Raw genomic sequence first — 16879 nt, forward strand, 5'->3', positions numbered from 1 at the left:
AGAAACGTGATTTCTGCCAAGCACAGACCCTCCTAGAGGGCCCAGACCCAGCCCAGCACCTTTAGTCAACCCAGAAGGGAGCAACTCAATCAGCGAGACCGCATTTTAGGGTTTTAGTTACAGATACTGAGGGTGCTCAAACATCCATGCAATTTGCTGTTCACCATAACACGCAACCCGGAATGGCTGTTTCGGTCCCCCGTCGGTTACCTGAAAAGCAGTCTTACGGGGCCCCAACCCCAAATCAATTTGGTGAGAACCTGAACTCCGCTATTAACCTTAATTCTGGGAGAAGAATGGCACCCCCCTCCCACTGCTGGGGTTCACTGAGGGTGAGTGCCCGGGCTCCTTCATTCTCCAGGCTCCTGTCAGAACACAGCAAGGGTGGCCGACTCCTTCCAATGTCCATTAAGCACGATGCACCGGGGTGAGGCAGTAGGCGGTTTGCTGAGCCCGCTTCCGAGGCAGTGGGAAGTTATTCACCGTCGTCTCCGAGGACAGCCCAGGCCTGGAGAATGGCTGGGGCCGCGGGCTGGAGTAGGGGTTACCGGTGAGAGTCAAGGGCAAGTTGGCCAGGCCCGGGCCGGGGAGGCGAGGGCAGGACGCAGCCGAGCATTTCCTCCAAGAGGCCCAGACAGCGGGTGGGTGGGGCGCGGTGGGCGGGGTCCTCGCAGCTGGTGGCGTTTGAAGCCCCCCCGACCGCGGTGGGAGAGGGGCAGCCTAGAAGAGTTGGCAGCGGGCCTGGGGCGAGAGGGGGAGGAAGGGGCCCCGCGTTCCCTCAGCAGCGGCGCCGGCCGCCCTGGCACGTAGTTCGCTTCTGGAGGCACAGGCCGCGGTGGGCGCGCCACCCGGGCTGCCAGGCTCACCGCCAGCCGAGACCAGTCCTGCTCGGGCTGACCCGAGCTCAAGGGCAGCGCGGCCGCACACTGGACCCCGGCCGCCAGGAACGAGCCCGAGGAGTCTGTCCCTCCCGCAGGAACTGCCCCGCCCGGACTCCCGGAGCTCTGCAGGGCAAGGGCGTGGAGCGGGCGAGCGGCCTGAGGCTCTAGGCGCCGCCACCCGGCAAGCTGGCGGCTGAGGGCGCGGCGCGAGTGCTTTCCGCCCCCAGGCAGCCCCGCGCCCGGCCGAGCAGACACGCCTCCCCGCCGGCGCCCATCGCGGGAGGAACAAATGGCGCCCTCCAGAAAGCACTCCCCTCCACGCCGGGGGCGAAGGCTGTCCACCACACAAAAGCTCCGGCAGGGAAGTGCCCGCTGTGTCCCCACCGCGGGGGGTACGGGCAGCCGCTCCGCGCCGCGACTAGCCGGCCCACCGCCCCCGGACGTCATGCGTCACCGCGCCCCGCTCCAGTTTCCGCCCCTCCTCCCACCGGCCCAGGGGACACGCCCACTGGCGCGCGCAGGCCCCGGGACCGGGCACGCCCCTCTGACGGCCCGGATTGGCCTGGCCGTGCACTCACGGGCCAATGGCGTCCGTCCCGGCCCACGGTCACGCCCCCTTCCCCAGGCGCGGGCACGCGACCGCTCCGTTCCTCCGGTGCGCGCTCTGGGCTCCCCGCCCCCTCCGCGCGCGCAGCTCCTCGCGGCCGCCGCCGCCGCCTGTAACCTGCGCCGCCAGGATGTGGCTGGGGGCTGACGTCGGGTCCAGATGTGGCCCCGGCCCCGCCCACCCCCGGGGCCGGGCCGCCCACACCGAGCCGCGGCGCGCTCGGCAGCTGTCCCGCCTGCCACAATGCGCGGCGAAGCTGCGGCCGCAACTTGGCGTGGTGGTCCCTAACGTCGCCGCTCGGCATCCCTAGAACCGGCCGCCCCTGAGGACGCGCGGGGACCCCAGTCGTCCGCGCCCCCCATGCGCTCGCTCTTCGGTGCCCGGCCGGGCCGGCGCCTCGCAGACGCGGAGCCGCGCGGGTGACGGCAGAGGCGGCTGCGCGCCCAGCCCAGCCCAGCCCGAGGAGAGGGCGCGCCGCGCCCCCGCCCCCCGCCCGCTCTCCCGAGGCCGTGGGTGCGGATGCGCGGCTGACGCCTCGCAGCAAGAGCACCGCCGCCGGCCCCAGCCCGCAGCATGGCAGCCGCCGCCTATGTGGACCACTTCGCCGCCGAGTGCCTCGTGTCCATGTCGAGCCGCGCGGTCGTGCACGGGCCGCGTGAGGGGCCGGAGTCCCGGCCCGAGGGCGCGGCCGCGGTCGCCACCCCCACGCTGCCCCGCGTGGAGGAGCGCCGCGACGGTAAGGACAGCGCCTCGCTCTTCGTGGTGGCGCGGATCCTAGCGGACCTCAACCAGCAAGCACCGGCGCCCGTCCCGGCGGAGCGCAGGGAGGGCGCCGCGGCCCGGAAGGCGAGGACCCCCTGCCGCCTGCCGCCGCCCGCCCCCGAGCCCGCCTCCCCCGGCGCCGAAGGCGCGGCGGCCGCGCCCCCCAGCCCGGCGTGGAGCGAGCCAGAGCCCGAGGCGGGGCTGGAGCCCGAGCGGGAGCCGGGGCCCGCGGGGAGCGGCGAGCCCGGCCTCAGACAAAGGGGCCGGCGGGGCCGAAGTCGCGCCGACCTCGAGTCCCCGCAGAGGAAGCACAAGTGCCACTACGCGGGCTGCGAGAAAGTTTACGGGAAATCCTCGCACCTCAAGGCGCACCTGAGAACTCACACAGGTCAGTGGGGCGGCGCGGGCGCCCGGTTCGCGCGGACGGGGTCGGCGCGAGCTGCCCGACCACGCCCCCGGAGCCGCCGGCGGGGCGCGAGGTAGGGGCCGGGCGGGCCGGGACGCCCGGGGCTTCGCCCTTTCCCCCGCCGCTCCAACCCGCGGCTGGCCCCGCGCGCCTTGCGAGGCGGGTCCTGGCTCTTGGAGCCGGCGCCCGCCAGGCGACCGCGCCCCCGCCGGGCACGCCCCCTCCCCGGGCGCGCTCGGGTGGGGCCGCGGGGGCGGATGTAGTCATCTGGGTCGGGGGCGGGGACCCCGCCCGGCCGGGGGGCGGTGCTGGCAGGTGCGGACAGCCTGGGTGTGGACCGCAGGCGGCACTCGTGACGGTGGGGCGCCCGGTAGCGGGGGCAGGGGACGCTCTCCGGGGTCCCTCCTAGTCTCCTCCCTCGCCGCCCGGGCGCGCGCTCAGGAGGGGAGGGGCCGGCCCCCGGCGCGCGGCGGGCGAAGTTCACGTAGGGACAAGGCTTCCTTCGCCACTCGGCACATTCTCCGCTCTCTTCTTCTTGTAATTTTTCCAGCGCTCTAAGGTTTAATTTGTCGTAACCAGAGTCAGCGGCGGCGCTGGGCGATGCGGGGGGCGGTCCCGGCTCCCGCTCCCCGCCTGCGGCTCTTTGTGGGAGCCCCCGCCCAGCCGGCCGGCGGGGACGCGCCCGGCCTTAGGGCTCTTCGGCCTCGCAGCTCCCTCTGGAAAGGAATGCCCTGGCTGCTGCCTGTCCTCTGTGCTGACCTCTCGCCTGCCCACCTCTTACCTGTTCTGGGCCGGTGCGCGGCGGGCGGCACCTGCGCCAGGGCGGGCGCTGAGCCTCCAGCCTGGGGATCACCGCCCGCCCCCGCCAGCCCAGCGGCAGCAGTTCCCACGCCCTGCCCGATACTTTGTACTTGATTCATCTGTGGCGGTTCCTTCCCCCCCTTTTTGTTTCGTTTTTAACACAAAGATGAAAACGTTTTAATGGACGGCAATCCTCCCCCATTTTGGTGTGAAGAATTATATGCTTCCCCTGAGCTCACGTGACTTCTTCTGTGACACCCACCTCTTCTGGGGGCAGGCTCAAAACCCATGTGCTGAATATTGTTGCCTTGTGACCAACGGTGGTGGTCTCTTATTTGTAAAATAGTTCACGTAGTGATTAAAAGGCATAAAAAGAACCTGCAGCCTTGGAGACCATAGAGTTGAAGGCCCCCCTTTTTCCCGGTACATTTGGAACTGAAAGGGCCCGAGGTCTGCAGGTGAGGCTTTCGAATTTCGGACTAACTTTCACTCGGGAGGCTGTTGTGGCCGCCCCAAACCGCGTGGCAAGTGATGGGATAGAGAGTGAGAGCGGGGCCGTTTCTAGGCATTCGGGGTCAGTTAAGGGTGTGGGGGCTCAGGTTGGGGGTGGGGATCAGTGTGGACTCCGAGTTCAGCTCGGGACGCGACTGCAGAGTGGGTGTGGCCCTGGGGGAGGGGCCAGGCAAGGCTAGGCTGGGCTCCGCTCCAGGTGGACCCTGAGTATGGGGGGGGGGCAGCGCTTGGGGCGTGGCTGGGGTTGAGATCCGCTTTGGGTGACGATGCCCGTGTTGGGCGGGATACTTAATGTTCGGGAAATTTTTCTACAGCCCCTGTCGGGGTGGCCTGCCGCTCGGCAGCACCGGTAGCTGGGAATTGAGGAGGGGGGTGGCCGAGGGGAGGGGCTCGCCGTGGTGGGCGGGGCCGGCTCGTCAGGGCCTCAGCCCTGGGATGTCTTCCTGGTGGGTTCACCTCCTGCTTCAGGCTCTGGCCCCGCGTGAGCCCCTTGACTAGAATATTGGTGCAGGGGCGCTGGAGACTCGGGCCTCCCGCCGTAGGTGGGGCCAGTTTCCTCGGAGCTCCTGAAAACCGAAGGCAGGCAAAAGAGAATGGAACCAACCGTTTGAGCGTTTGCAGTGTGCTACAGTGTCCATTCTTGAAGCAGAGAAACTGTTCCACCCTTCAGGTGTGCAGACATCAGAAGTGCTATCTCCAGGGTGGAAACTGGCCTCCAAGTCGGGAGTGTACAGGGCTCCGGCAGCCGGGTGGCGGGGAGTTGGGAAGAATGCGGATTTCCAGGCCCCTGATGCCGACCTAATACACACAGTTCCAGCCTGCAGCTGGGAATGCGTGTTACCGGTACCCCAGGTGACCCATTATGAGGGTTGCACTGCCCAGAAACCTGCCCCTGGAGGGAGTCTGGTTTAGCACCTGGCGGAGGGCACCCCTGGGAAGCCCATTTCCAGCTCCTGCCCAGGTGTACAGAGCATAAGTAACTGGTGTTCCTCAAGGGAGAAGAGGAGCATCTTCCACAAGGAAGAAACCCAGGCAGGCCTCAGGGATGACTGAGAAGGCGGGCCACGAGGGGATAGCTTTGCTGCAGCCATGGGCTCTGAGGTGTCCGTGGTTTGTGGGCCTGTAGCAGCATTGTGGGGTCTCTGCAGTCAGTGACGGAGGTCATGCCGAACCCTGTGCTCTATTAGGTGCGGGAAGGTGCCCCCGCCCCGCTTCCCGCATCTCCAGGATCCACAGTAATTTCATGGCAGAGGGTGAATATCAAACCCAGGAAGGTAGCCAGCTGCTCTGTGCTGTTCCTCTGTGACCAGGGACCGGTTCCCGGATTTCCCTGCAACTTAGTGATGTCTGCCCTGACCACCTGCAAAGTCTTCAGGGAAATGAGGTCAAGTATGTGAAGACCCTTTGGGAAATGCAAGGGTCAGCCTTGACTCTGGAGGCACTTGTGGTCCCTTGGCCGCGGCTCAGCTCTGATTTTCCACCGCCACTGTCTGAACAGTTGCATGCTGAGAGCTTTCTGTCTTGGTTAGCTGTGTAGCAGTGTGATCTCCCACTCCCACTCTCCCAGGCGTTATTCTGTGGACACATTGGTCTCTGTCACGTTTAGGTTATTGTTGATGTTATAACGAATGCATAACACCAAACCTAGAAAAGCGTCTTTGCAGCTTGTGCTACTTTATTATTTGGCCAGTTAGAACTTCCCAGTCCAGATCTGGAAAGTTTGCTAAAAGGGGCGTAGGGGAGTAGCAAGACCAGGAGCAGATTTTCTTGGAGACTGAGGTGCTTTGATGCAGAAATTCAAGGACTTACCTTCGGATAGGTCAGGCTGGGGCCCTCTTGAGGGCAGACTGGCTCCCCAGATCCTGCCTCTGGAGAGGTCCTGCCTGTTGTCCTGAATGGGGAGACTTGGCAGGCCCCCAGCAGAATGGCCACTTGGTCTTTCTTGGCAAAGAAACCCTGAATACATTTCTACCTATTTGTTCCCAAAAATAATTGTTTTCAAAACTGCTCTGTGCCCTGTTTTCCCTCCAGCACTGGAGCCAAAAACGTCTCTCTGCATGCTGGGCCCTCTCTGGGTTCTGGGGGTTCCACGGAAAGGTGAGCATAGTGGCCTACACAGCCTTCCCTCCTGCAGAACCCCAGGCATATTTGTGGTCACCTGGCCCTGTTTGGGGTGGAGGAGGGAAGTAGAGTAAGATCACATTCTGTCAGCCATTTCCTGTGATAATTTGGGTGGGGTTAACCTGAAATTTATCTTTACCCACTGAAGCAGGGATTTGATCCTGACAGATTATCGCGACCCCTCCCCCAAGGCACACTCTGGCTTTAGAGGCTTGTTTCCAAGTACACTGTTGCCTGAGCACCCTGCAGATGCTCCCTAATGCTGCCTCGGAAAGCAGAGCAGAGGACATCTGGGTGGGATCTCCTTTACCCAGGGTAAAGCCAGGCTTGTTGGTGGCCCGTGCCTTGTTCAGAGACCACACAGGCCAGTGGCTCAGCACTTCCACCCCTCCCTCTCACACCTTCGCAGTCCCAGGTTGCCAGTGGCCCTAGTTGTGAAACTCCTGAAACAGTGCAGAAGTGTATGCAGCATGGGAGGTGCCAGCCTGCACCACCACCAAACCACTGTTACTCCACATTGGTGTTTTTCTTTACAGACCTTCTAGATGGATTTGCACGTATGCATACGTGTGTATCCCCATGGACATTTTGAATCATGCATAAACAGGATCCTAGCAAACATCCCACTGCTGGCATTTTGTTCTGTGTGTGTGCTTAAATGAGGCATCTTCATTCTTTTTCCCAGCCACGTGGTATTCCAAGATGTGGTTATATGGCTGTATTGTAACTGATTTACCCTTCACTTATGGACAGGACAGCTACATTGCTTTTTTTGTTTTTCGCTATCACAAGTTGTGTTTCAGTGGACTCTGGTGTGTGTGTGTCTTGGTGCAGGGGAGCTGGCATTACTGTGGGATTGAGACCTAGGGGTGGTATTAACAGGGTTGATAAGCGTTGGTGAAATTTGTTGTGGAGTTACTATGTTATGTTTTTAAAGGAAGTAGACTGCAGTTGTTGGTCCCCCCCCCCCCCCCCCCGAGGGAGAGACCTATTGTGTCACCACTCCACCTTCTTGAAAATGTTTACTTCTCCCCGTTCTCCTTTTTTATGTGTGAGAACATTGAGAACATTTAAAACAGTACCAGCAAAACTACTGTCACTCCCGCACGCCTGGTGGCTGGCTCTCCTGGCCATCTTCAGTTCTGGTTTTACAGAGATTGGAGAGTGTGTGGTGGGCTCTCAGCCCCGGAGCAGTTGGTTGGGGGCTGGTGTGGTGTTTGTCTGCCCCCTCTCCCCGCTCCGCTGAAAGTGGGCTGGAGGCCGTGCTGCCTGAGCCAACTGATAGGAGGCAGTTCACTAAACTAGTAGCCTGTGTCTGGGGCTTCACATGTCTGGAACACAGCAGAGATGGGGGCCCAATCCTTCTGAGTAGGTGCCATGAAGCCCACTTCTCAAGCTCTGACAGCCTCCTGCCCTTAGGTCCTGTTGGCTCCCACTTTACACGTAGTTTTAATCTGATTGGTGACTGGGGAAGGGCGAAAGACATGGATAGCAGCTAAAGGCAGGGGAGGAAACAAACCAGCAGGTTGTTAACATATGTGTGTGTAAGTCTGTGTGTTTAAATGGGTCATGAAGAAGCCCTGCAGTCAACCAGCGCTGGAACAAGCGTGGGGCCATTTGTGGAGGGGCACATGTGTCTCCACAGCAGTCCCTGAGGTCTGCATGAGAGACCCTGGAATAACTAACGCTCTAGCAGGGATCTTGATACCAAGGCACTGTGAAGTGTGTTCAGTTTGTGATTTCAGGAAGCAGTTAAAATAGTTTTAAAAATAAAAGCTTCTAGAATGGTGCACTCAGCCCTCACAATCCTAAGACTTCCAGACTGTTTGCTCTAGGGGCTAGGCATCGTTCTGTTTGTATTAGTTTACATCAAGCTATCTAATCTTCACAAGGACCCTGTGAAGTAGGCTCTTTTATTATTACTAAATTTCAAATAAGCTAAGGCCTCCATGCCTTAGGAATCATGCCTAAGGTCACACCGTAAGTGAGGGTGGAACTGGGATCGGAACTGGGGCTTGCGCCTGGGCAGGCGCTCCTGAGGTGGGTGTACCTACTGTGTCCTACGCCACTCCTGTCTGGATCAGTGTTTCAGGTGACTGCAGGTGAGCAGGGCCCTGTGGTAGCAGAAACCTGGGAGTCCCCGGTACACGGCTTCCCGCACAGATTTTTGCTGCTGCTTAAAGATTGAGGGAGTAGTACGGTGAACACTCCAGTACGCTTCCCATAGGGTCATTGGATCATATTTTGCCACATTTTTCTCCTTCCTTCCCTTTTTCTTTCTAAAGAAAGAAAAATTAATTTTTTGTCTATATTTTTTTCCCTTTTCCATCTCACCTCTCTCTTTAACTTATATATTATCTGATATACAGTCCATATTCACTTCCCCTGGTGATTCCTAAAATGTCCATTATAGGATTCAGGATCCAGTCAATCACACGTTGTGTTTGGTCATCCTATTTAGTTTCTCTTCGCTTAGGATAGTTTCCCGTCTTTTGGTCTTTTATTATATTACACTGGCATTTGAAGGCGCGAATCCAGTTGTCTTATAGAGCAACTCACAATCTGGATTGGTCTGATTGTTTCCCGTGATCAGGTCTGGTTTAAACAAATTTTGGTCCAAAATATGGCACAGGTGATGTTGGGCACTTCCATTGCATCATGGGGGCGGGGGCATGGGATATTAGCCTGTCCCACTGCAGGATCACATGGTTAAGGTGGGCGACCGGGCTCAGCCCGTTCCATCCAGCTGGTTGGTTTCTACTCCATCTTCCGACTTCCTTGACTGGACAGATGTTGGGGGTTGGATTCAGCTTTGGAAGGCTTTCGAAGTCAAAGGACCGACTGGAGGAGGCCTGGGGGCTCCTTTCCCCAAACAAGCAGGGCACCTTGATTTTCCTTTGAATGAAAGTGGCTCCAGGTGGTATGAATAGCCAGCTCAAGGGTAGCTGTGAGAGTGTTCTTGGTCAGCCCGCCTGAATGCTGGCCCTGTGGCCACAGGCAGCCTGTCTCCCAGGGCTGGGGAGGCCCTACGACGGGTGACACCTTCAAAGTCCGGGTCTTTATGTGCTTTCAAGAAGTAAACAAAAATTGTCCTAAGTCCACACACCTGAGCCTGTTTTTCTTTCTTTTCAAAGCCCCAAATGGGATTATTTTCTTGAGAAGTCAACTTCCGGTCGAGATGGGAATAGACTCTCCAGCTTGGCGATTCAAAAGCAGCCACTGTGCTGTGTGGCTGGGGTTGGGGTCATGGAGACAGCCACCAGTGCAGCCCTTGGGGTGGGAGATCCTGAGTTCAGAAGGCTTTGGACACTTTTCTGGGCCAATATGACGGGAACTTGAACTTGTTTTACTCTTGGCATCAATTGGGCGCTGGGCACGGAAGAAATCCTCACCCAACCAAAAGCTCTGCCATTTGGCCGTGAACACACACGTATGCCTCCATATCCACGTGCGTGTGTATAAACACATGTGGGTGTGTGTGTGAGTGGATGTGGCACCCTGCTCATGCTTGCTGAACGGAGGAGCATGCACGCCTGGAGCATAGTGGCTATGTGGAACCTCTGATATCTAGTTCAGTTTTAGATCTTAGGTCCGTCTTCACCCCCAGCCAATGTGGATCAGCTGTTTGTGAGTCAGGCTCTTGGGTGAGACATGGAGTTTGCTCAGTTCAAACTGGGGCTGTGGTGAAGGGGCTGTGCCGTCGCACCCTGCTGCCCCACCCAGCAGAGGGACCGGGCTCCTGTGTCCTCCACACTGCTTCAGTTCCCCTCCTGATGCGGGGCCAGGCCGTGATCACCATTTGCTGTTGGGCATTGTGTGTGTGCGTGCGTGTGTGTGTGTGTGTGTGTGTGGTGGCAGGGATGGGGCGGGGGGAGGGCACGGCATGGCACCAAGCACCAGAAACTCAGCCTTGATCAGTCCCTGGTTTTTACCAACATCATTCTGGACAAACAAGACAGAGAGAGCGTTTGGCAGGGGGAGGATTCTGTTTATTGTTCTCCGTTTTTGAAGTTCATCACAAAAACACTTGCTAACCAGAAACTTGGCTACACTCCGTGGCCATTGGCCAGTCTGTCCCAAGGTGACTTGTTTGGAGAAGCACTGAGGCTTGATGCCTCAGATTAAATGTCCTTGTGCTGGTGCCACAGGGGTGTGGCCTACTCTGCATGGATGGGTGACCCTGGGTCCCCAGGCACAGGGCACAGGCTTGTCTCCTTGAAGCTGGAGCCCACACTGCATCATGAAAGAGCTCTGCATGAATTGAAGGCCCAAAGCAAAAATCACTCACCAAAGAGCATGTGGCTCAGAGCCTACCTCGGCCTCCTGTCTCAGGAGAAGCTTCTAAGGGTGGAGTTGTGGCACGTGCCTGGCTCCTGTGAGCACAGGCCAGGTGGGAGGAAGCTTGGGAGTGGGGAGAAGATGATGTGGGCTCAGAGGAACCACGGACTTCTCCCCTGACTCCAGCGTCCACTAGACACACATGGGAGATGAGGTGATGCCTAAGCAGCCTGGCGAGTGGCCAGGGCCCTGGTTGGGGCCTCCTCACTCCCTTTTGGAGCACTGGCAGCTAATCCTTGGGCGTCTACCATCCTTTCCTGGTCTGGCCTCGTTGGAGGACTCATCTGCCTTCCTCCTGGAGTAAGGAGAGGCTGTGAACAAAGCAGTGACCCCAAGGCCTATGGCCACCGGGCATGGCAGGGGCGTTGTGCTTCCATATGTGGGTCCAAGCTGTGGATGGGGAGGCCAAATGTCCTGGTATGTGGGAGGTGGTCAGGTGCTCCCTGGAGATCTAACAGGTATGCATGGGTTAGCGAGATCTGAGAGTCCTTGGGCCACACCTAAGTATGTGCAGGGCCTGTGATACAGCCAGAATTTCCTCCTCTAATAAACTCCCTCTCTGAGACTTTCTACTTGTCTTTAACTCTTTTATTGTCTAAATGCTCACTGTAAAGAAGAAGAAGAAAGGGAACTTGGTTTAGGGCTATGGGTGGAAGTTAAAGTTAATGGCGGAGCATGAATGGGGTGTCTGCAAGGAATTGTTAGAAAGGGGATTGGAAATAGAGCAAAGGCATATGTAAGTTCAGAACCTGACTCCTTTGTCGACTGGGAGTGGGGTAGAGGGCATGGGTCCAGCAGGTCATTGGTCTCGGGTTACCAGAAAGGTGAAGGCTATTCACCCGGGCCATTGGCTGGGGGTGCTGCTCAAAGCCAGGATCTGGGAGCCAGAGTCAGCACCTTGGGGTGCACCCGGGCATCATAGCAACAACAAACCCCAACACATTTTCATGGACCAGGGCAGATAAATGGGAGTTAATGACATGGTTGCCACACATCTGAATCTGGGATATGTAAATGTGACACACAGTCTGAGGGTTTGGCAGGCTCTCCATGGTCTTGCTTTGCGTATTTTGGCCTGTCTGCTCTCCCGACTTACTGCCCGTTGTCCTCACCTGCATGACTGGCTATATCTGGTTTGCCTACTGGTCATTGAAGGCATCTATAGGGTGCCATCTGCCCCCATGTCCCTTTCCTGCTAGGCATGCTAAGTGGCCCGGGGCAGGGCAGGCAGGGACTCAGATTCCCTCCATCCCATTGCTGGGATCTCACTTCCTTCCTCCGCCCGCCTTACACGTGGAAAGATTCTGCTGTGCTCGTCCACCAGTTGTCGTTTTTGTCTCTTAGCAGGGATGGGGGCAGGAGGACGCCTCACACAGCAGCACGTGAGGACCCACGGGGACTCTGGCCGCTTGCAGCTGTACGTTCAGAGGGAAGATGCCCAAGGTTTTATTATCTTTTCCAGAGTGCCCTTTTTTCCTGCTTGCATGGCAGGCCCTTTCTAAAATTATAGCCATAGGTTGCTTAATGACAGGGGTGCGTTCTGAGAAATGCGTCGTTAGGCAGTTTCGTCCTCATGTGAACATCATAGAATGTACTTATTATGCATACCTAGACGGCGTAGCCTACTGCACACCTAGGCTGTATGGTGTAGCCTATTGCTTCTAGGCTACAAGCCTGTACCACATGGTACTGTCCTGAATACTGTGGGCAACGTAACACAGTGGTGAGCATTTTGTATCTAAATATGGAAAAGGTACAATTAAAACGGGGTATCATCTTATGGGACCAGCCTCTCATCCCACGTGGACTGTCATTGTTTGAAACGTCATTATGTGGTGCATGGCTGTATTTTGCCGCTTGGCCTAAGGTGCCAGGGCATTCTCTGGGTAAGCCTGAGGGACTTTGCAGGATACCGTGTTTTATCAAGGTTGAAATTCGTTGTAGCACTTTACACCGTGTCCCCTTTGCGGCTAACAGAGCAGGAGCCCTTCAGTGTCTACTGTCACAGGTGTAGAGCTGCTGTGTTGGCGAGCAGGTGGGTGGTTGTCCTGAATTACTGTCAGGCTTTAGAGTCTTACAGGAAATACAGCCTTGGCTACTTAGAGCTTGTGATTTGAAGTTTCCCTAATGATGGGCTGGGTGGTACACTTTAGCAGTTTGCTTTGGACAAATTGTATCATTCTTAAGCTCACTCACTTTAGCCTTTGAGAAACTTCAAAGTTTGTTTCCCTGATCTTCCTAGTTGCCCTGGATTATGAGCCAAGCATTTGAATCCCTTTGCAGGTGTAGCACTGCACATGACCTTGGAAGATGTATACTTATGTGAGTGTGTGCATGTGTGCGCGTGTGTGTATATGCCCGTATTTGCATGCGTGTGTGTGTGTGTGTGTGCACTTGTGTATGCACATGCACATGTGGTCAGCCATGCAGCCAAGTCTCAGACCAATCGTTCCACTGGAAGTAACCCAGTCTGGAGGCGTCTGGCCAGCTGGTGCGGTCTGCAGCACGATGTTTGTTTCTCCCAGCCCCATGAACCCCAGTGGGGCTGGTCTCTACAAGAGCAGGGTAGGAAGCAGCAGTGATGCCCAGCCGTGGCTGTGTAGGCAGAATCAGCCTTCAGGATGGAGGGTGGGACCCTGGAGCCATGCCCGAGTGTGTGTGCCATTAGTCCCTGATGGGGCACTCCATCCTGGGCCATTCTGCCCCCTGGTCTCTCTGCTCCTCCTCTGCAAACCGGGGGGGCCAGCAACCTGTTGGGATCCTGGCCCTGGCCGGATTCATGGATGGGAACTGAGCTCCTTGGCTGCCCAGCTGAGGTTCAGTGTGGCCCCATTCTCACTTCCTCTACTCCCCCTTGTACTCTGGGATCTCAGTATTTCTTTAAGAGTCTCGAGGGATTTCCAGCCGTCAGGACAAGCAGGTGGGTGGGTATGCAGGGGAGCAGACCCCAGGGGGCCTGAGGAGAGAGGGGGAAGGTACCCCTCCTTTGTGCTGTCTGTAGCTGCTCAGCCTGGGAGACACTGTGGGGGAGGCTGTGGCTTCCTCCTTCCGCCCTCTGGGGATGCCCTGGCGGCCTGTCCCTTGGGGTGTCGGGAGGAGGTAGCTTGGCTGACTGTCCCTGCTCACGGTCAGGGTCCTCCTACACAGCAGAACTGGAGGTAAACACTGGGTTGCCTTGGCAACTGGGCTGCACCGCAGCTCCAAGTGCTCCTGACTAGAGACGTTCCCATTGTCTCAAGTTTCCAGGATGGGTTTCTATTTTGATTTTTTTTTTTTCTTTTTTTTTTAATTAGCAAGAATGACTAAGATACCAAAATGTCTGACCTGGTTTCTATAATTTCTTAATAAACATTTGTCTTCCCTTTATAGGAGGAATGTTTTAGTGATTCATTGATTTTTCTTTTAGACGGTGGCGAGGCCCTGGTGAGGCAGTGCGGGGGCAGCAAAGAGGGCCCCCCGCTGCCGACAGCTGGCACGGGAGGCTGGGAGAGCACTGGCCACAATCCAGGGACCAGGCGTTCTTACGTAAACACCACACCAGGATTTTATTGGCTTTGAGGCTAATTAAGTTCCATGGAAAATTTTGGGGAGTTGCCTTTCCCCTGTTGGGTGTTCAGATACCCATCACTGGTGCTTCCAGGAGCTGTCTGAAGGCTGATGAGTCTGACTGAGCCCGAGGAGCACCCTCCCACCCAGTGCTGGACTCTCCTGCCAGAGGCCTGGCCCCCTCCCTGCAGGTCAGGGCATGTGCTTGTTTATACCTTGTTGGTGATTGCTGTTAAATTCTAACTGCTCACGTAGGTAGCCTGGGCTGGCTGCGCCCAGTGGATGGCCTCCCGCCCCCCCGCCTGCTGTCTCGTGGGAGTGCCCCAGGTGGCACTTTGCTGTGGGAGATGCAGCCGCAGGCTCTCACACAGGCCTGACCCTGCACCTTAGATTTCACTGGGCTTCCCTGCTTTGCCCACCCATGGATTATCTTGTACAGAGTCACCCGCCCCATGGAGGAGCCAGGTGAGGATCCAGGGAAGTGGCTTTGTTTATTTTACTATCAGTAGGGCTGCCCCAGGTTGCCCTGGTGGGTGGTGTGTCCTGTGAGCCTCTCTGCCTCTAGGCCTGTTTCCAGGGTCTCGTCTTCATTGTAGACCTGCAGGTCTATTTGGGTCCCTTCTCACGACTGAGGCAGGCTGAGGATGTGCTGAGTTGGGCTGGGCTGCTCCTGGGTCCTCTCTCCACTGCCCTCACGGCCATCCTCAGGCATGAACCTGCCCAAAAATTCTCTCTCTGCAGCAGCTGCCGTGGCAGTTGCCAAGGGAGCTCAGCACTACAAAGAAAAGTTCAGATTTGCTGCATTTGTTTTAGCATGAGTCCCTGGTGTTGCTTGTGCACACCCCAAGCCTCCTGGCCTTTCCAGGCTTCCCTGTTGAACAGGCAACTCTCCTGCAGTTGGGTGGCACAGGGCTGTGGCGAGGGCCCCAGCATCCCTCCTCACCTGGGTGCTCACTTTCTTGTCATCTTTTCTCTCTTTGTAAAGCAGAAACAGTCCTGCTAACATCACCCCTTTCAAAGATGTATGCAGAATTTGATTTTTTTTTCCTGGAGAATATACTTTTTATAGTATTTAAGAAAAAACTCGTGCTGGGCATGGTGGCTCATGCCTGTAATCCCAGCACTTTAGGAGGCTGAGGCCAGAGAATTGCTTGAACCCAAAAGTTCGAGACCAGCTTGGGCAACGTAATGAGACTCCACTAGGCATGGTGGTGCACACACCTGTAGTCCCAGCTGCTCAGGAGCCTGCGGGCAGGAGGATCACTCGAGCCCAGGAGGTGGCAGCTGCAGTGAGCCACGATCTTGCCACTGCACTCAAGCCTGGGCGACACGGGGAGATCCTGTGTTAAAAACAAAACAAAAAGATCTCAAGTCGAAGGTATTGAAATAGTATTGGAACGTATTAAAGGAGTCCAAAACATGAGCACACTTGGGAGTTTCTCGGGAGATCCAGCGCCCCTGTGCTCTGTGTTCATCCCGACAGTTTGGGCTCTGGACCTGGAGCCCCAAGTCATTGCTGTGTCTGTCTTATTGGACCACCTCGTGGAAGTTTGACTCCACAGATGTTGTGTTTGCGTGGCCTTCCTTGGGAGCCTCTCGGTGTTTTATTTTTCATCAGAGAAAGGCCTTCTTGTCTGATCGTTCTTTGTGATCTGAACAGAGGCACTGTGGCGTAGTGATGAAGAGCCCTGGCCTCGGAGTGGGGCAGGCTGGACCCAGCTCTGGGTTTTCACTGGGAAGTGGGTCTGGTCATGCTGCCTCTAGGAGCAGAGGGGTAGAACGTGGGTGAGGCACCCAGTAGGAGGGATGTGTGCGTGTGTGTTCATGTGTGTGTCGGGTGAGGTAAGTGGTGATTAACTTGCAAGAACAGAATTTCACCCCCTGCAGTATTGTTCATGGGCACCTGAATGAACAGACAGGTTTGCTGTCTTCTCAGACAATTTGGAACTTTTTTTTTTCTTTTGAGGCTGGGACAATTCAGAACTTTTTTTTTTTTTTTTTTTTTTTTTTGAGGCTGGGTCTCAGTCTGTCACCCACGCTGGAGTGAAGTGGTACGATCTTGGCTCACCACAGCCCCAAACTCCTGGGCTCACACTATCCTCCTACCTCAGCCTGCCAAAGTGCCGGGACTCCAGGTGTGAGCCACCACACCCAGCCCAGAACTACTGTGTTAAAGCAGGTGCTGGGTCACTTTCCAGGATCCTCACAGCCTGCCCGAGCCCCACTTCCCAGAGTCACCCTGTGACACAGCATGTGGGGTGAAGCTCCCGGCATCTCCAGCCTCCGCTTCTGTGTCTGTATCCTCCTGGATAAACCCAAACTGGTTGCAGAAAAGTGGTACAGTCTGTGAGCTGCTGTGAGCATCCTGTTGTTGCTATGGAGACCCTGTTGCTAGGCATCAGGCATGCTCAGACTAGGGAGTGGTGACCCCGTCTCAGGTGAGCCTCACGTGTTACCAGGTAACCAACCCCTCTCGGGTACCAACAAGCTGTACCTGGCCAAACTCTTTAATCAGCAGAAGTAGCTGAACTGAAACCTCAACCTCAAGGTGGAAGACTGAGTTCCCAGAAGTCAGAACAGTTCTGGACAAGTCCACCTGTCTGAGGTGGCCTTGAAGGCTGCCCTGCACCCTGTGTCCGTAGTCTTGGGCAGTCTCCCAGGGACAGAAGAGACTGTGCCTGCAGGTGGCCATGCTAGTCCTGCCGAGCGACCCCACCCCAACGGAGGGACTTTCTGAGACCAGGCAGTCTTGGGTGACAATGCCGGCTGCCCTCCCAGGGACGCAGTGCCCTGCTGGGTGGCCCGCCTCCCCTCCCGAGGCCCAGGCACCATGATGGCTTTCTTAACTGACAGCTCTTCAGTAGAGAACAACAGAAATCTTGTTTGCAGCAAAACTTGCCTCAC

The 16879-nt window shown here is 57.0% G+C and overlaps 1 protein-coding gene across 1 annotated transcript in view; it reads left to right on the forward strand.

The window, feature by feature from the left end:
• The first annotated feature begins 1695 nt into the window (after window positions 1-1695).
• Window positions 1696-16879, forward strand: part of KLF13 (Kruppel like factor 13) — a 50343-nt gene continuing 35159 nt past the window's right edge. Inside the window, exon 1 of the mRNA XM_023195664.1 lies at window positions 1696-2638. Within this exon, the coding sequence (XP_023051432.1) occupies window positions 2062-2638 (577 nt within the window). The 5' untranslated portion in view covers window positions 1696-2061. The remainder of the gene's footprint in view (window positions 2639-16879) is intronic.

The sequence above is a fragment of the Piliocolobus tephrosceles genome, chromosome 6 (genome assembly GCF_002776525.5).
Source record: "Piliocolobus tephrosceles isolate RC106 chromosome 6, ASM277652v3, whole genome shotgun sequence".
NCBI classification, from domain to species: Eukaryota; Metazoa; Chordata; class Mammalia; order Primates; family Cercopithecidae; genus Piliocolobus; species Piliocolobus tephrosceles.